The 20,179-nt window shown below is 37.8% G+C and overlaps 1 protein-coding gene across 1 annotated transcript in view; it reads left to right on the plus strand.

Annotated features, from left to right (window-relative positions):
• Positions 1 to 11,457, plus strand: part of LOC107104603 (V-type proton ATPase catalytic subunit A) — a 13,150-nt gene extending 1,693 nt beyond the window's left edge. The window contains exons 3-15 of the mRNA XM_015404635.1: positions 557 to 685; positions 826 to 1,040; positions 1,129 to 1,266; positions 1,349 to 1,500; positions 1,604 to 1,766; positions 2,866 to 2,974; positions 7,026 to 7,148; positions 7,310 to 7,424; positions 7,724 to 7,787; positions 7,865 to 8,068; positions 8,247 to 8,341; positions 10,570 to 10,741; positions 10,832 to 11,457. Coding sequence (XP_015260121.1) covers positions 557 to 685; positions 826 to 1,040; positions 1,129 to 1,266; positions 1,349 to 1,500; positions 1,604 to 1,766; positions 2,866 to 2,974; positions 7,026 to 7,148; positions 7,310 to 7,424; positions 7,724 to 7,787; positions 7,865 to 8,068; positions 8,247 to 8,341; positions 10,570 to 10,741; positions 10,832 to 10,924 — 1,772 coding nt within the window. The 3' untranslated portion in view covers positions 10,925 to 11,457. The remainder of the gene's footprint in view (positions 1 to 556; positions 686 to 825; positions 1,041 to 1,128; positions 1,267 to 1,348; positions 1,501 to 1,603; positions 1,767 to 2,865; positions 2,975 to 7,025; positions 7,149 to 7,309; positions 7,425 to 7,723; positions 7,788 to 7,864; positions 8,069 to 8,246; positions 8,342 to 10,569; positions 10,742 to 10,831) is intronic.
• The last annotated feature ends 8,722 nt before the right edge of the window (positions 11,458 to 20,179 follow it).

Here is a 20,179-nt window from a genome sequence, read left to right on the forward strand (position 1 = left end):
ATTGAGAGCGAAGTGCTGTATCCATTACATGGAGCCTGTTATTCAAGTATTTTATCAAAACAACTTTTCAAAACATAACACATATGGAAAACCCCCCAGATGTCACAGCACACAGCAAAATAATATTTGAAGGCAGGATTGTAATCTTGCTAAACTGACTGCACAGATCATGTTTTGAGGTGGACTTTCTTGGTTAAAATTATATTAAAACTAATTTTTACCAGCTTATCACAGCAAATATAGCAAAGCCGCTCTCAGCCATTGAACACAGGAGCTGCATATGCACATTAGGAGCATCTAGGATGCTCTTGATATGCACCTTACCTAAATGTATACAAGCTTAAAAAACGAAGCAGCAGCCCAACCGTGTCCGGTGTGAACATAACATTAGACTTGTAGCTATCGCCATTAAATAAATAAAGTGAACCAGATTAGCTTAGCTACAGATACAAGGACCAGTTCTAAAAGAAACTGAAACAATTAAATAATAAATTATTTTCCTTTCATACATTTTTGTTTGAATGGATGTTTTTAATCCTCTTTCTCCAATTGACAGTGGTGACAGCTACTGCGATGGCTGGAGCTGCCATGTATGAGCTGGTTCGTGTCGGTCACAGTGAGCTGGTGGGAGAAATCATCCGTTTAGAAGGTGACATGGCAACCATCCAGGTGTATGAGGAGACCTGTATCCTTTCTACTGCATCAAGGCCTTCCATTATAGTAAAACTTTCTAAGTTATGTCAGTTTTTGAATGCAGTAAGTATAAAATAATGAAAGCAACAGATGATGCTTCGTGTTTACTTCCCCTAACTGAGACGTTTCCAGCTGGGGTGTCTGTCGGTGACCCAGTCCTCCGTACGGGGAAACCTCTCTCTGTAGAGTTAGGCCCGGGAATCATGGGCTCCATCTTTGATGGTATCCAGCGTCCACTAAAAGACATTAACGATCTCACTCAGAGTATCTACATCCCACGAGGAGTAAATATTGGCGCACTAAACCGGGATGCCAAATGGGAGTTTTCTCCTGGCCAGAACCTTCGAGTAAGAAATGTTTCCCCTGTGAATTTTAAATTAAAAACCATCTGTAAACCTGTCTCACTCCGTTTCCTTTTTTTTTTTCTGCCTGCAGGTTGGCAGTCACATAACGGGCGGAGATATATATGGGACTGTGTTTGAAAATTCCTTAATAAAGCATAAACTAATGCTTCCTCCCCGAAACAGGGGCACTGTCACCTATTTGGCTCCTTCTGGAAACTACGACCTTTCTGTGAGTGCTGCTCATAAATCTGAATGCCCACCTCTTTGGAAAACTTCTGCTGATATTTCAGTTTGATCTGTTTTGGATATAGGATATTGTTCTGGAGCTGGAATTTGAGGGAATAAAAGAGAAGTTCACTATGATGCAAGTGTGGCCAGTACGGCAAATCCGCCCGGTAACAGAGAAATTACCTGCCAACCATCCACTGCTGACTGGTCAGAGGGTTCTGGATGCACTTTTCCCGTACGTGTTTCTTTAGAAAAATGTGTTAAAATATATATATAAGTTTATTATGAGGTGTTTATGTGAGCCAACCTTTTAAATATCTGATTGTTTTGTTTTATAGGTGTGTACAAGGTGGCACCACGGCTATTCCTGGAGCCTTTGGATGCGGGAAGACCGTGATCTCTCAGTCGCTGTCCAAGTACTCAAACAGTGATGTCATCATCTATGTGGGCTGTGGAGAACGTGGCAATGAAATGTCTGAAGTGCTGCGGGATTTCCCAGAGGTTGGTTGAACAACATGAGTCTAAAAGTTTCCTCTCTGTTACTGAAACCTTTTACAATCTTCTAGCTCAATATAATGTAATACTTTAACTTTCTAGAAGCTACATTTGGCATTTTTTTCACATTTTTATTCTCAGACAATATGAAGGGTTTGTATAGGAGCTTGAATCCTTGAATTTTTATGCTTTTAAGACTTAAAAAAATACTTTGAGAATACTTTAATTTTGAGTTTAGTGCTTATAAAATTCCCAACAGCTATAAAAATCTCCCTTACAAAGACCCTTCAATCAAACTAACACTAACAAACTATTACAAATGTGAAAAAGAAAAATGTAAAAGGAAAAAAAAAAAAAGACGAAGCTTTGTTTTATAATTGTTTAATAAGGGGGCCGTCATGTTGCAGTACCTCAAACGGTGACGTCACAGGGTTGATTCGCATTGCATTGCTTATGCTTTGGAGCCCATTCACAGTGTCACTGGAGCCGTAGGAATGAGAGAAGGGGCGATTTTGGAGCAGGGGGTTCTAACTAACCCTGCTCCCCCACAGAAAAGCACTTTGGAGATAATCTAAAGTAAGACTTTTGTCTGAAGCTGCTCTGAGTGTTTTTAATTTCACTGCCTATAAGCTGGGCTCTACCAGCCAAAACACTAACAGCGGTTCAGTGACAACAATCAACAAATCAAGCCCAATTTAAATTTACCAATCATATATAGCCTTAAAAATGTCCCATTAGTTTTAAACGTCATGATTAAAAAATTGTGCATTATTAATTCCAAGAATAAATGCAAACTTATGTCAATGCTTAATGTGTTTGCTTTGTGGGCTTACTGCAACTGGATAAAATGGGGATTTAGTAAAATTTTGTTAAAGGACTTTCTTTTCTTAGGTATACTCAATGGTGCATATATAGAATAGAAAATCCCTTTATTGTCCCATGGGGAAATTCTGGTGTTTACAGCAGCCAAAAGATTGTAGAAAAAAAAATGGTCACACAAATGTGGACCTTAGAAAACTGTATAATAATAACATATTAGAAATCACATATCTAAATCATATGAATTTATAAGTATGAATGTAATGTTATTTATTTTATTCAACAGCTTACTATGGAAGTTGATGGCAAAGTTGAGAGCATTATGAAGAGAACAGCGCTGGTTGCAAACACGTCAAACATGCCGGTGGCGGCTCGAGAGGCTTCCATCTATACAGGTACCAACAATCTACATCGTACTGGATTCCCACTGTGATGAAGAGCTTTACTGGTTCTACATGTACAAACGGTTAAATCCAGATGTTTTGATCTACTGTTACAACTAAAAGGATATTACTGGTTTTCTTGTCTTTCTTTAAATTAGTTTACGCATTTCTCAACTTAAATCACTTAGTATTTATTCAATGTATTAATGAATAACAGAACAATATGTTTTTTTCCTATCACTTAAAGTCAAAAGTTGACATACTGCAGGATCAATTCAATTCATTTATATATTACCACACTTTAGGTAAATGGTAAATGGCCTGTACTTGTATAGGAAAAAATCTATTTAGTAAAATCATAGTTTTCCAATCAGGTGTAAACATTCTGCTTTTATTCTAATTATCAAACTATGCGGGCAACAGAGTTTCCCCCAGAGAACTGGCCCAGGCTGGTGGAAGGTATCTTTAGGGCAGNTGTATAATAATAACATATTAGAAATCACATATCTAAATCATATGAATTTATAAGTATGAATGTAATGTTATTTATTTTATTCAACAGCTTACTATGGAAGTTGATGGCAAAGTTGAGAGCATTATGAAGAGAACAGCGCTGGTTGCAAACACGTCAAACATGCCGGTGGCGGCTCGAGAGGCTTCCATCTATACAGGTACCAACAATCTACATCGTACTGGATTCCCACTGTGATGAAGAGCTTTACTGGTTCTACATGTACAAACGGTTAAATCCAGATGTTTTGATCTACTGTTACAACTAAAAGGATATTACTGGTTTTCTTGTCTTTCTTTAAATTAGTTTACGCATTTCTCAACTTAAATCACTTAGTATTTATTCAATGTATTAATGAATAACAGAACAATATGTTTTTTTCCTATCACTTAAAGTCAAAAGTTGACATACTGCAGGATCAATTCAATTCATTTATATATTACCACACTTTAGGTAAATGGTAAATGGCCTGTACTTGTATAGGAAAAAATCTATTTAGTAAAATCATAGTTTTCCAATCAGGTGCAAACATTCTGCTTTTATTCTAATTATCAAACTATGCGGGCAACAGAGTTTCCCCCAGAGAACTGGCCCAGGCTGGTGGAAGGTATCTTTAGGGCAGTCCACAGTGTTTTTGTTAAAAGGCAAAATTTAAAGTTAAAATTTGTGTTATTGTTACAAATTATTGACGATGCTTGCACACCAACAATAGAGTCCTAAAAAAAAGTTTACTTTTAAAATACTATTTTCAATTTTAAAAAAACTTAAGATTAGGGCTGGAAATAATGATTATTTTGCTAACCAATTAATTTGTAAATTATTATATTTTAATTAATTAATAATTAGATAACCAAAGGTTCCTTAAAGAGATTTTATGCAGAATTTAAACCAGGAGAGGCTAAAACTTTTTCCACTTCAGATGTTCTGGATAGAGAATGCTGACTGACCAAAATGGTTTTTCATGCTGAATGTAGAATATTTATTTATTTTACAAATTTAGGATAATATTGGACTGAGTGGGCTGCTCTTACAACTAATAGCATTCTTTAGAGTCTCTTTACTTATTAACCATCAGTCAATTTACTCAATTAGTTAAGTTATTTCCATAATTAATTAATCACATTGGTCCTATTAATTGTTTCTGACCTAATTAAGATAAATACAGTTGTTATTAAATTAAACCTGTAGTTATTACACTGTGAATCTTAAAATAAGCAGTGTAATGCTGCTAACATTAACAATCAAAATGAACTGGCATAAATGAAATGCACATAAGCTTTCTTTATTGCAGAGAGAGCTAATATGTGCATTTAGCTCATCTACGCTCTATGTTGTAGAAGCAGCTCTAATGAAGACTGAGAATCCTGGAGTCGGCTGATCCAAACCTGACAAAATTCACCAGGAAAAGCTGCAACTATTAAGCAAAGCATACATAATATTATGTTTAAAAGCAACATTTTGCTTTTAAACATAGATTAAATTAGTGCTTGCTTATTGATATTTTCATTTCCAAAAAAAAATGCTTCTCCTACTTCGCGTCTGCTAAATTTAGGCTTATCGATCTGCAGGTTAGATGTTTAGAATCGTGTAAGGATGCTCTGAAAACACTTGACTCCCTGTGTGTTCATTGGTTGGCCAGAAGGTGTCACCATTGTGCTTTAGGCTGTGTCACCAAAGATGCTCTACTTCAGTGTTTTCCAACCTTTTTGGACTTGGGTACCTCTTTGGGTATTTTGTCTAACACTGAGTACCCCTATCAGTCAAAAGTATTGATGATTTTCCAAAAGTGGAACGTACAATAACTGATTATAAAATAAAAATATTTTACTTAATCTTTTAATTTGAGAATTTAATTATTTGGCATTTTATTATTTCCATCTCCAATAAAACAACAACCTAAAATGTTGCCTGGAACTTAGTCAGGAATTGAAATAAATACAAAAAATCATATTAAAAACCTGTATTCATAAAAATGGAGTTCCTCTCTCCTATAATAAAATTTAAACTTGATGAATTGGGAACAAAAAAATTATATTGAGACTGACTTAATTAGTGTTTCATTGTTTTCTTCAAGATACACGAACTCTGATACCTCAGTTTCACCTGATACCAGGCGGTTCTCTACACCCAGTCTGTTCTTCTGCTTGGTTTTGATGTTTTGTGCTCACAGCTGAAGGTGAACTCAAAGAAAAACTTAATTTTTCAATTTGGTCCTTTAAAATCAAAACAGATCCCAGCCCTATTTTATTTTACTACCTAAAAAATAAAATATTTTCATGTACCCCTTGCAATACACTCATGAACCACTAGGGGTACACATACCCCCGGTTGGGAGCCACTGCTCTACATTATATCTCCATTACTAGTGCATAGAAATTTATTTAAGATGTATAAACAAACAATGCTCTGCCTAGTGGGTAAATTAAAGCTTTTCTTATGTAACTAAGGCTGCTCTCATGGAAGTTTTAAAGTGGTAGGGAAGTCATATTTAAATGTCAAATCAACGATCATCTGTCAATCATGTACGGCTGTAAGCCTACGACAAACAAAGTTTCCGCCGCCTTGGCGTCCTCTTCCACAACAACGTCCCCGCTTTCCTCCTCTAAATAAAAAATGGATGACGGAGGAAACTCATCCATGACCTCCGACGCAAAACTCTCCTCCTCTTGCATGTTTCCACTGTCCATAGCGTTCCTTGACAGTGATGTGCTAAGTGCTACTTGGTCCCAATGTAATTTCCCATTGGAAACCTACTAGCACTAAGTTGCTAACTGGTTAGCAAGATGCTTCCGACTAACCAGCCACAATCAAACTTTCTTGCAGACCTTCCGCCACAACAATCCGGCCCTCTTGATAAATGACTAATCACATTCACTTTATTCACTCATGTAAAGTCGGGCACCACTCAGGAGAATTCGGTGCTGCAGGGTTTGGAACAGCCGTTTCCCTACGAATTTTAACAGTTGTTGTAAAATGTGGCCAGATTTAGCTTCTATAAAGAGAAAAGACGGAGAACTTTAATTTATTGGGTAGAAGCAGACAGTAACTTATAGAAAGTCCCATCGACTGTAGCTGACCTTACACTTGCAAAAGGCAACACAAGAAAAGAGGAAACTGTTTTAAGATTGATAAGGATGAGGAGAGCAAAATGCTTTAAATTACTTGAAGGCATGTCATACAAATGTTCATATTTTTTTACTCCCTTCACAAGTAAGTCCTCAAAATTATATATCATCGTTTCTACTGTCAGTTTACTGCACCCTGAAATTCATCCTACTTAACAGCACCCATCCAAACGCTGACCGTATAACAGTTCTTGAATGCTGTGAGAAAAAAAATCTGCCTAGACAATGTGTTGAAAACAAGCAGTGAGAACCCCCAAAACAGGGCTGTGGGGGAAAAATGACATCATTTGGTGGGAGCAAGAAAAAAAAAACTCACCTCTGATGGAATATGTAGCAGCATGACTAAAGAACTAACTCAGGATAAACTGTCTAGAAGGTGATAGACCAAAAACAGTTCAGATTTAACAATATTTATATTATTCTGCAGGGATCACGCTGTCTGAGTACTTCAGAGATATGGGCTACAACGTGAGCATGATGGCGGACTCAACATCTCGATGGGCTGAGGCTCTGAGAGAAATCTCTGGAAGGCTGGCTGAAATGCCTGCTGGTGAGTTTGCTGCTCTGTCTTTTTGTGCTTTTAAAGCATTTTTTCTTTATCCTGTATAATCACCTAAACCAGGGCGCTCTTTGCATTGCACTTATTCTATAAATAGTTTTTGAAATCCCAGAGCAGACGTAATAATCATCTGTCAATGCTCCTGCTTGCAGACAGCGGTTATCCTGCTTATCTTGGCGCCCGGCTGGCTTCTTTCTACGAACGCGCTGGACGTGTGAAGTGTTTGGGAAATCCAGAGAGGGAGGGCAGTGTCAGCATCGTTGGAGCGTCAGTTCATGTTTACACTTCTGTTTACCTTTTCACCTATTAACCCTTACATGCATCAACTCTGCTTTGTGTTAGATTATTAAAACTTAAATCAGATCATATGAAAACTATAATTAGAATTTTACTTTAAAGTTGTATTTTTTAACTAAGTATTAGATTTTTTTTACTTCTTGTGATAATGATCAACTTTACCCCCATAATGTGTTTTTGTTTGTTTATGGAAATTCTAAGGAAGTCTTCATCTGCATTGTTTCAGACATTAGACTGACCTTTCCTTTTAACTCTGTGTTTGCTGATAGTGTGTCGCCCCCTGGTGGAGACTTTTCAGATCCAGTCACTTCAGCCACATTAGGAATAGTTCAGGTGAGCTGCTGGTTACGAAGCTTTGATCATGGATCCTTTGATCCATTTTTTTTACATTTTTTTTTATTTCCTCCCAGGTCTTTTGGGGCTTGGACAAGAAGCTGGCTCAGAGAAAGCACTTCCCCTCAGTAAACTGGCTAATCAGTTACAGCAAGTACACACGAGCTCTGGATGAATATTATGACAAACACTTTCCAGAGTTTGTTCCTCTCCGTACAAAAGCTAAGGAGATATTGCAGGAGGAGGAGGATTTGGCGGAAATTGTGCAGCTTGTAGGCAAGGTGAGGTGGACTTAGATGGGAAATTTCTTCACCAATGTTCAGATTAAACCTAATTTAACGTTTCACTTCCCATGTCGAAACCCTGACTTTTTTTTTATCTTTTATGTGTTTTCAACTCAGACCAACAGTCTGGGTGCTATCACTAAATATAACAAGTACTGATCGTCTGTTTCTGCAGGCTTCTCTTGCTGAGACTGATAAAATCACTCTGGAGGTTGCTAAACTCATTAAGGATGACTTCCTGCAGCAAAACGGTTACACCCCCTACGACAGGTAAGAAAGGGACCTGCTTTTTTTTATATATATATATATAGATATATATATCTATATATCTATATATATATATATAGCTGTTGCTCTACTTTTGGCAATAGCCAAGGCTCAGTTCCTCACCTCTCTGCTGCGTTCCCAGACCATGATAGTGCTTGAAGTTGGAAAGTCTACAAACATTTCATGTAAAAGCAAAAAAAAACAGAGAAGCACTCTGAGAGATCAGACCTCCGCCAAGCAGCAGATTGTGGTGTATGTTGTGACTTAAATTTTACACTTGCTGATGATCTGGACCATCACCAGATTTTAATTGATTGTTCCTTGTTGTTAGGTTCACCTTAAATATTTCCCTAAAATTCATGAAAACTTTTCAAGTAATCAAACAAACCAATGAATATGCTTCTTGGTGGCTGCCCTGACTGAAGCACAGCATGTGTCTGCAGCCTATGGTGTCTGTTCTGCTCTCGCCTTCATTCACTTTGCACTCTTGGCTCTCTTTTCTTTTATGTTTGTATATTTGTCTGGTATAATCCTTCCTGACTTTTTGCTTCCGATGCTGATCCTGTCAATAGTCAATGCTGCCACCCTCTGCTTTCAGAGGGAACTGCTTGTTCTGCCATTATCCCCATCTGTCAATATTAATGAATTCTTTCAAAAATTCCTGTATCCAGCTTAGTGTTTGGATCATCACCAAAATTAAATGCCATGCCTCACTTCACTGGTAAAAAAATTCATTAAAACCTGTAAAAATTCAAGTAATCCTGCTAACAGTCAGACAAACCTGACTTAAAACTTCACCTCCTTGGCGAAGGTAAGAAACTAACCTATTCTACAACAAAATAAGGACCAAAGTCTTGTTTAAAGGAACTTTCCCTAAGAGGCAGATGGACAGGGAAAAGTGAAACTGAGTGGTGCTACATGAAAAGCTAGCGTTACAACACTGTTGTTTGTGAGGAACATTAAAAGATCAGTACAAAAAATATGGTCAGTAAAGCTCTGGTTTCTGCAACAGTAAAGTAATAAACCTATTAACTACATAAGCTAACGCTAGCCACTATTATTACTATGACATGTACAGCCCAGTGATGGGGTTCTGTCTGTCATCACCCTTCCATTCCAGATGTGCTTTTTAGGAGCCCAGAGCTTCGTTCTCTTACATACACTCGGTCATATAACAGAGAAGCAACAAAACAAACCAGTACGCCCAGTTAAATATTAAAATGTTGAAATATTATGCAAAAGGAAAAGATAGACATAAGTCTTAATGGGTGTTTCTGTATACTTTACCATTATCCAGATTCTTTTGTTACAGTGGAACAGATATTTCATATGAATTAATAATGATTAATCGATTATTGAAATAATCGTCAACTAATTTGTAATCAATCAATCATTAACTGTAAAATATGCCTTTAGCTGATAGAGCAACCCACTACAGCAGTAATTATACAGACATTTAAAAAAAAAAAAAGAGATGTAAAAATTTTGAATTAAAAAAAAACAAATATTTTTCGTCTGTCAATATGCCTGTCCAGATCTCCTCAAGTGGAAAAGTTTGTTTCACCTGGTTTAATTTTGTGAAATGTCCTCTTTAATTTTGCTTTTGCTATCCACTTATTTATCGATTATTTGAAGAAATAATCAACAGATTAATCAGTTTGCAAAATAATCAGTAGATGCAGACCTGTTATGAACCAGATCAGTGTTTGCTTTTCATATAGTCTAGACATTTGGTCTTGGTCTTGAAATGTGCGTTCTTTGCCTCAGATGAACCGGCCTTGACTCCATTCTTGATAACGAGGCTTAAAAACATTTAACATCTTTAACTTTCGCTTGTCCACTAGGATTATTTTTATGATGTGCACTTAGTCTTGTTGGGTTCAGGAAAGGCTGAATGATTATTTCTCCTCTTCCCTGAAAGCGTGATACACTTTGAACCTCTAAACTTGCTTTGTCTAAGACTCTCTTAATGAAAGTTGAAGAGTTGGGATTAGAATTATTAACGTGATATTTATGGTTCATATGAAGATAGCTTATTTGTGTTAAGCTTAGGTAGATGGGCGAGTCTAAAAACAGTTATAATCTCTATTCTGCTCATCTCAGAAGATAAGGTTTTTATGAAAACAGCAGAAACAAGTTATTGTCTAAGGAGGCACGTGTTTGAAACGTTCCTTCATGTGATTATTACATAAACTGCAAGGTTCACACATTCCTCTGTCCTCCGCACGCAGGTTCTGCCCCTTTTACAAAACCGTTGGCATCCTCTCAAACATGATTGCTTTCTACGACATGGCCCGACATGCAGTGGAGTCCACAGCTCAGAGCGACAACAAGATCACCTGGGCCATGATCCGAGAGCACATGGGAGAGATCCTGTACAGGGTCAGCTCCATGAAGTTCAAGGTACATCCAAGGATCAGGTTGCTTTTTTATATTTCATGCTAAATTAAAATGGATTAAATAATTAGTTTGTGTTTGTGGTGTCTTCCTTAGGACCCTGTTAAAGATGGAGAAGCTAAGATTAAGGCAGAATACAGCCAGCTGCTGGAGGACATGCAGAACGCCTTCCGGACCTTAGAGGAATGAGCTTCTAGAAGATGGTCAAACCATAGAGTCCAGAATCGTTTGTTGTGATTGTGTTCATTTATATTAATATTTTTTTTTTCTGTTTACATCCCCTTCAACATTCCAGGACTATCATAGGTTTTATCTTATTATGGATCATTTTTTATTTAGATAAAAAAAAAAAAAAAGCTGCTGCTGGTATCAAAATCATCACCACCCCCACAAGCAACATGTTTGCTTTGTTCTGTAAAGACGTTCACATCTTGTTCAAGCCCATTCACAGCTTGTCTCGTTGATGAAGGCGACTTCTTCACTTCTTCTTGAACGTAAGCAGTGCAGCTTTTTGAAAAATGTATTAAACCAAGCGTATGGATAAAGGGACAGAGGATTCGAGGTGTTCTCAGTGGGGTTAAATGCATTTATTTTTACCTCTTACTTCATGCAGGTGATCGTGATGTTGACTGTATACTTGATGTAATGTATAAAAATGTAAAATGAATCTGTTGAAACGTGTATGTCTATCGGTCAGTGGTACTTTGAATAAATAAATGAAAGGTATAAAAACAGTTTGTCTCAGAGTAAATATATAGATGGAGCTGTGAGACTTTGGGGCACTGGAGATGCTTTTAAAGACTAACAAGTAAGCGAAAGCTGTGTCCTCATTCTCTGTATGAAGCTGAGCCTCTCCCCTACAGGATCAAATGTTCATGGACAGGATCTCGGGATGTAAATTAGCCTAGATAAAAGTTTTTGCACACAGCTTTTGCTTTCTTGATGGTCCTTTAAATTAGCTTTTTTGGTTCACGGTTGGACTGCTCCATCCTCCTCAGGGGTCACTTTTCCTCTAGCTGAGTAGTTGAGTGTTTTGGTGTCTCAATAACGGTTGCTGGTAGAGTAGTGAAGGGTGAAGAGATGATTGATGTGTTGATGCTTCTCTTGTCTGTCGGGTTGTATGAGCAGAGTCCTCAAGCTTTTGATTTACCACAGTGTTTCTGCTCTGATACTCTTTCTTGGTCTTGGAATGTAGGTCATGACTGAATGAACAGGAACCTGGATACAAGGAGCAGAAGGGAGCCATGACCCATCTTTAGAGATGTGGAGCAGAACTGTGGGCACAGCTGCTCCTGACCAAATCCAGGCGTTTGATTAACATGCTTCTTGATCAGATTCTTCTGAGGTTTTCTGTATGGATGCAGCTGGGAGAAGAACCCAGTGTAGAACAACCCCTCTTTTTAAAAAAAAAAAAAAAAAAAAGGTTTGAAAGCATCGTTGGTCAGATGGGTGTCTAGGTTCCCATTCTATCTTAAACACATGGCCATCTTTTTTTAATGTCACAGTCCACAGCTTGTTTTTCAGTCAAGATCAAATCTTTTATCTAAACTTTTTAGAAAATTTTGCATATTTCCCCACTAGGTGGTGCTTTTAAATCACAGTGACTTGACAAGCTCTAAAGATTGCTGATATCTTAAAATCTTCAGAGCTCATTTTGTGTTTAATTTATGCTACATCTTTTCAAACTCTGTTAAGTTGGTGTTTTTCAACTAGTTTCCTTCTCTTGCAAAGAGCATAGCCATTGGAAGCAATTTGTAAGACTGTTGACAACAGTCTAAGCAAAAAAAACAAAAGCATGGCCTGCTAAGATGGATTGTTCAGATATCTGACATCAACATTAGCTTATTTACTTGCAAGAAGAAGCCAAAAGATGGAAAGTTCATCAGCATATCAGGATACCGTTGCTTTTCAGAGGTTTTATGTTTTTAATGCCCACATCTATAGGTATACCTACACATGTTTACTGCAAAGTTCATGGCCAAAGGTTTAAGTTTCCTTTATCTGTTTGCTGTTTCTTTTAGTCTTCACTGTTTTGTTTCTTATATCTACGGTATTTGAATTGTGTCTAAGTTGCTATAAATTGTAATCAGATGACATACAGCTCTTTGCCAAGTTGATGGATATTACATTGATTGCAAAGATATTACTCTGAATTTAGCACCGCTATAATAATTAACTGACAGCTTGATATTCTGCAGGATGTGTCAGGGTTTTATCTTCAAATAATTACTAAAGAAAGAAAGAAACTGTAACACCATTATGAGATCCCACAAGATCGAAACAGTTATGCTCTTTTTTTATTGTCAGATCAAAAGATATGAGAATTGAGATATCTGTAGAACCAAATGCACACATGATGAAATAAAGTGTGATGGGACACTGGGAATAAATAATCGACACATGAAGAAAAAGATGCAGGAAGCTATTGAAAGCCATTAAAATAGCTACCAATGTCTGGATTAATAAAGCTTTTCTTCTGCTATGTGCAAATCAGTATCTTCTGTTTTAACATTAACTGGTGGACTTCAGATGGTGTTGCACAGATATTTATGATTGGCTGAACAAAAGAGCATTAAGAACCCTTCTTGCAGCAAAAAAGTAATCTCTCTAAATTTCTTATAAGACCAAAGGAGCACTCAGAAAGCTCTAGATTTTCCTGGGAATCAGCAAGAAAATATCTAAAAAATGTAGCTTTAATATCTGCTATGCTCATTGCACAAGACCCCACTGCAGAACAAAGAAAAATAAATACATTGAAGTGTGTTGTTTGTTAATACAGCAGCGGGCTGCTGAAGATTTTGGCAAGCCGACTTATTGGGAGACTACTGCCTGGTCAGATGAGGCCGAAGTTGAACTCTGGATGTCATTACATATGCCCTAGTTGGAGAAATATTGGTTCTGAACAAGACCCCCCAAAAAGGATCCCAGAAGTGAGGTTTGCAGGTAAGAGTTTCATGGTGTGGGATTTCTTACAGCATCTGCTAATGCCAGACTTTATATGAGCAAAGGAAGAATAAATGGAGAAAGAGTCCTAAACAAAGAGACAAGGAAACTCAGAAAAAAACCATTCAATAACCAGTGGATAAAAAAAAGACCCCCAAAACCTGAGTCACGTCACAGCTAAGTAACTACTTTCATCTAATTAGTTTTCTTCATACAGGATTCTACTCCTTTTTTTTGGTGTTGATTTCATGTCAATGTTAATATATCAAAGAGATCTAGGGAGAAAACATATTCTATCCAACCATCACAAACATATAATAAAACAAGATTAAAAAAATGTGGCTGAGGTGTGAAAAAATATTAACATTTCTTAAAAGGGGAAGTGTTTTTTTTTTGCTGACATCTTTTTTTGTCCTCCTTGTAAATACCTGTGAATTACATGGCATAATGAACTCTTATAAAATGCCAGCGTATAAAGAGAGGCTAAGGATTTAAAACATTCAGCCATATCAACAAATTAGTAATCATGAAATCTTAATTTCTTTTAAGAATCACGTCCAATAAATACAGAGGTGTCAACTAAAAATGTACAACCTTACTTAAGTAGAAATTTTGGCTAACTATACTTTACTGGATTAATTATTTTTTATGCAACTTTTTTACTTCTACTCCTTACATTTTTTTTTGTGAAAATGTCTCTATTTTCTACTCCTTACATTTTAAGAATAGAATAATTTTTGTTTCATTTGAGCTCCCTTTTCGTTATCATCTGTTAGTATTAAAAAAAATAAAAACCATCAAAATAATTTGCTTTATCCAGACCATTAATTTATCAGTGGTCGAACTCCGTGCTGCACCAACTGATTGTTCGCTACATATTAAATTAAAATTGACATCGTTAGCATCAGTTATAAACCTGAGAAAATTAAGTATAACGAAGTTATCATCCAGAATTATAGAAAAATTTTCCTTTATTAGGGTCTCGCAGTAAAGCATCTGTCCTTAACTTTTTTTCCTGCATTACTTGCCTGCATTACAAAATACTAAAGAACTAGGAAATCTTTCTTCAGAGCTTTGTGAGCGATCATAAGAAATTTGTAAAGACGAAGAATGCAGTGAAGCAAGCATTAAGAATTTTGCCCAGCAGTAAACATGTGGCTTAGGGGTGAACTTCAACGCATTCTGCTGCTTCAGTGTTTTGCCCCAGCAAAGCATCTACCAAATTGGTTTAGAGCTGTTATCTCAGGTTCCGGGTTCCATTAAGACTAATGGAAGCTCAACCCATAAGGGCAAGAGCAGCATCTTTTCGCCTGCATTGATTCAGTTTGTCTAGACACACATTTGTGTGGACATTAAGGGCTCAGAATACACCAAACCTATAGCTCATAATGCACCTGAATCTGCTCCTCCTTCTTTGGTTTATAAAGATTGATGACGAGTGTATGGAAAGTCATAAAAGGTAAATTAACCAAAAGAAAAAAAAAAGATTGTTTCTTTTGCTAATGCAAATAACCTCTAGCATGAGATTCTGCCTCTGCATTGTTTTAACTGATTTTAAAGTGATGGTAGCATTCTTATTCTGTACAATTATGTCTTATAATAACCAGATAATAACTCTGATTTGCTCTGGTAGCTTCCAGGAAGTCCAATCTTCCAGACGTCCGAGTGCTTTTTCATTTCTTATGCAGCTGGCTGTTAACACAGTGAGGCTTGCATTAAACACTTATAATCCATATTCTATCTTTTCTTTTCTTAGTGGTGAAGAAAAGCTAGCAGATGGATGAACTCACTCGACCCCCCAAAGTACCTCTACTACTCTATTTTTTTTTTTTTTAGATTTTATCTAACAGGCTTATTTATATTTATGTCATGCATGGGCTAACAATATGTAGGTAACCAGAAGTAGAATAAACATGGTTTAAAAGGAATGAAGGTATGCAATTACCTGTTTGTTATTTGGTAATTTCTAGTGTTCGTTGGTTTGCTACATTCTGTGGGTATTTTTTTTTCTCAGAGTGACTTGTGAGAGTTGATGGGAATAAATACATGATAATCCTGAAAAAAAACTTTTTGGAGGCTGTAGAGGACTTAAAACTGGGGTGGAAGTTAGTTCTTTCTAACTTTTGTCTTCTACCTTTAAAGTAGAGCCAGAGTTATGGCTGAAAAGTTTATATCAAAGCTCATTAAATGTAGAAGAATGGCTCAGTCAAAGTCCTGACATAGATCCAACTAAGAACCTGTGAAAACGGTTCAACGTAGATGTGGGGGCGTCATGAGCTTGACACTGAAGTCTGGTCTGATTACTAATTTCTCACACTTGCTTAGCTCTGCCCATTACTCATTACCTGCTTATCAGATCCACCTGTATAAGTCTCCATCTAACCGGCCTTCAGATCAGTCATTCAGTGCCAGATTATTTTCGAACCATTGGTGAGAATTATTCTAGCGTACCTGGATTCTGATTACCTGATCCTAACCTGTTCTGCCTCTTGACCTCTGAGCCTGCCTGTCCCCGTCTGATCTGTTTGCCCGATCTGTCCTCCGACTACTGCCAGGGCTCTGCCTGTCTGTGCCCCATACTTCGAACTGTGACCCGACTTCATCCTTGATTCCCCCTTCAGCACCACACTGGCTGTGGTGACCTCTCTGACCTCTGGCTCTGACAACTGATCATGTCACCGACATCGGCTTTGGCTTCGCCCTCTGGATTAGCCTTCCTACACTGCGTGGTTCTGATCTCCTGCCTGTCATTCAATCAGCTGGAAGCATCCTCATCCTCTGGCCTCAAACTGAACTATAAAGCCAGGTTAGTGACTCACACGTTCATTATTAACCACTTCCAGGAAGACGTGGTCACCAACCTTTTGTTTCCTCCTGCAGACGTCACTGCCTTAGACGCTGACGCCGCTTCAGTTTTTCAATAAAAATTTTGAGAAATCTAAATGTTTTTCTGCCAATGTGTGCTTAACAGACATAACCCAAAAGACTTGTAGTTGTCATTTCAAGAAAAAAGTGCTATTAAATATTTACTGATTAGGGCCATCTAAAAGTGTTTTGCAGTACTTAGTTTTACATTTGTACAGATTTAATTAGAGTATCTACCATTTCATTTCATTTCATTACATACTTACAGAACCTTTTGTTCCTCTTTCCTTGGAATTCACTTGGAATGTGCTGTTGGCACTTGGTAGCCTGTATAATAGCCAACCATCCCATGTCTAACTGTTGCTAGGAGCCAGTGGTGGTGCTTCATGTCCTCTGCTCTGGGCCTGTACCACCTTCAGCCCACCTGACTGATCATGTGGAACCTTTGCCATCACTGGTAGCCAGCTTCATCTGCTCCCAGTTTGATGGTGAGACCCGCTTCCAGGACCAATATTCTGGTTTCCACTAGCTAATCAAGATGTCTTACATAGCTACCGACCTACTGTACATTAAATTACTGTTATTTTAAATGATGTGTGTAATTTACCATGGACCCTCGAGGGATATTTATTCTGTGTTCTTGAGTGGGATACTGGCTGCTTCCCGTTTGTTGTGCCTATTTCCCTGGTTGTCGAGTGAGTTAGTCCCACAACATATTACAATTGGCCCTGCTGGCGGGATATTATTGTGGACCATAAGATGCAGTTCATTCCAAAAGTTGGGTCACTCTATTTACTGTTTTTTTGTTTTCTTTTCATGATGATGATGAAAAATTAAAATATGGGGAACGGAAAGAAGACATTCAGAGTCTGTTAATGTCACAGAATTCGATTGCGACACAGCAAATTGGTGTTCTGACTGATGAAGCTAAGTGGGAAGTCTTTGTTTTGGGGGAGACAAAACATTATACAGCAGCAAAGATTTTTTTTTATCACTTTAATTTTATTTGTTGACAGAGTTCCCTTAGCAACTTTAAGGTCCCAGTTTTTAGCTGCAAACAAACTGCAAATGAGCACTTGATGTCTTATGTACTCATATTGCATACATTAATATGTAGGTTGAAATGTGATTCAGATGGGCCACTTGACAAAACACCATCTTACAGATCAGCTGTTGATTGGGATTCACAAGTTAGAGGTGAGGACCACGATCAGGACATATGCCCACCGTAACCAAAATGCAACCTTTATTGCCGTGCAAATTGTGGGTGAGACCAATGCTTCTAAACCTGCACTTTAGAAAAAATACTGGACTGACACATTCAGCCAGGAGCTCCTACAGGAAGTATGAGCACAGGTAAATGTCTGGAGAAATATTGCAGGATTCTGCCATTTGCTCCATCTGAGTCAAAAGCCAATTTAAATAAACATACCCTACTTCTGAGGTCCAAGTAGCAGGTAGTGGAACAAGGGACATGATTTGTTGGCACGTGAAGGTTGAAGGTTAATGGGGTTAAGCGGATTGGGCTAACAGATACAGGATCATAAGAGAATCTGATGCAACAAAGTATTTTTGACCACAATAATCTATCAAACTCCTTATCTTATAATAAAGACCCAAGTAAACTGACTCTTAAAGCTGCAAATGGATTATCTATTCCATATAAAGCATATACAGTGATGGACTTTGAAGTAAATGGTGTGATCATCCCAGGGTGTGGTATTGTAATAGTAGCATACATTGCCTTTCGGCTCCCCTACTTTTTGGTATGGATGATATTAAAACCTTTTGTAACCCAGAGACAAGGCGTGAAGCAGTAAAATTTGCAGTGTGTTAACGAGCAGCTGCTATCAAGAGCGAGGATGGCTGCATCTGTTTTTCTATGTCAAGCCAGTCGTACAGGCCTTACCATTCCCAGACAGCAGTGAGAAGGTAGTCTGGACCCTCATGGGCATAATAACTGTGGCCTAATCAAATTACCTGACCATGAGGTGCTCTATGTGGCAAGAACGTTTCATTTTGTGAAACACGGCAGAGTCCAATCAGGATTAAGAAATTGCGCCCCTGTCTTCATAGGTTAGCAAAGGATTGCAAATGTGGCCCCTGTTGGCCCAACTGACCTGACCTCAGCCTGACCAGGCAGGATGATGAAACAGTTGAGATAGATATTGTTGGCTGGAGAAGAAGAGACATTTTTTGCTGAGGTACTGGGGAACTTGCCAGGGTAGGAGGATTTAACTGAGCAGGGAAACATGGTCTTAAAGCCCTTGTCAAAACTCTGGGTAAGGGTGTTTGCAATTCATGAGGATGATTTAGGATACACAGAATTGGTGCAACATCAAATTCACCCTGGGGATGCATCCCCTGTTAGGGAGCGACATTACCCCATACCACCTATGATCTTTATGGAAATGAGAGTCCTGCTAGAAGATATGCTGGAGAAGAAGGTAATCCTGCAGAGTTCCAGTCCCTGGACTGCACCCATAATAAAGGCTCAGAAGGATGGCAATTGTCATTTTTGTGTGGATTATAATTCTTTCACACTGAAGGATGCTTTCCCCTCCCTTGAATCGAGGAGACCTTGACCTCTCTAACCTATCTAATTCACCACACCACATTTTGATTCACCACACTTAAAATTGCCAGTGGCTACAGGCAAGTGAGGGTTGAACCCTGAGATATACCTAGGACTACCTTTAGAACTCAGCTAGAATGGGACAAGTTCTAGAGAAAGCCATTTGGGCTTTGTAATGTACCAGATACTTTCCAATGGCTTCTTAGGACCATTAAAGAGGTAATTGCTTTCCTTGGCTTGCCATGATATTATCAGTTTCATTCCCAACTTTGCAAGAGTAGTGTGTTGTGTGTACTAACAGCTTCCCTTTTGTTGTTCCTAGTAAAGAGGTGCATTTTCTTTCCTTTTTTTACCGAGACAATCTGGGATTCCTGATAACCAACAAACCTGATTTAATGCATTTGACTTAACATGGGTTGTAATACTGTGAGTGGTCCTACAGTGTTTAACCTTTTTAAACAGTAGGTTTCTCAGTTCTCTGGATGGCGTTGTTGAGTCAGTTAATCCCTTTTCATAACATATTATTCCACAATTTGTTTCATTTTTATTCTAAATTATAGAGATCCAAATGTATTTATGTCACCTGCATGTTTGTCTGTGCGTAGTCCCCCAGCACCAAAGCATTTTCCTTTTACATCTAAAACACTACTTGGCAACAATGGGTTGGTGTTTTGCCTTTTTTTTTTTTTTATTCTAATGTTTTTAGTCATTAGTCTATGTCTGTTTGCTTTTGTCACTATCTCACCTGAATTTTGTAAGTATTTCTTATCTTAGTTTTTGGCTGTCACACTGGGAAAAAATAACAATCCTGTTAAGGATTGAGACTTAATGTGACAAAATGTCAAGAGGTTCAACGGGTATGAATTGTTGAGGTGTTTATTAGGATAGAGCAGAACCATCTTTTTAACACCGCGGGGGAGGAGGTGATTGTAGAGAAAACTTCCTTGAAGTGTCACCATGTTGTCACTTTAGGTGAAAAAAAGTGTTATTATTGGAAAGAGATTATTGGAAAACAGACACACCAGAGCAAAGATCTCCCATAAACACTCTCACACAGTTTC

This window comes from Cyprinodon variegatus, unplaced genomic scaffold (genome assembly GCF_000732505.1).
Source record: "Cyprinodon variegatus isolate N-32 unplaced genomic scaffold, C_variegatus-1.0 Scaffold1816, whole genome shotgun sequence".
Taxonomy (NCBI): domain Eukaryota; kingdom Metazoa; phylum Chordata; class Actinopteri; order Cyprinodontiformes; family Cyprinodontidae; genus Cyprinodon; species Cyprinodon variegatus.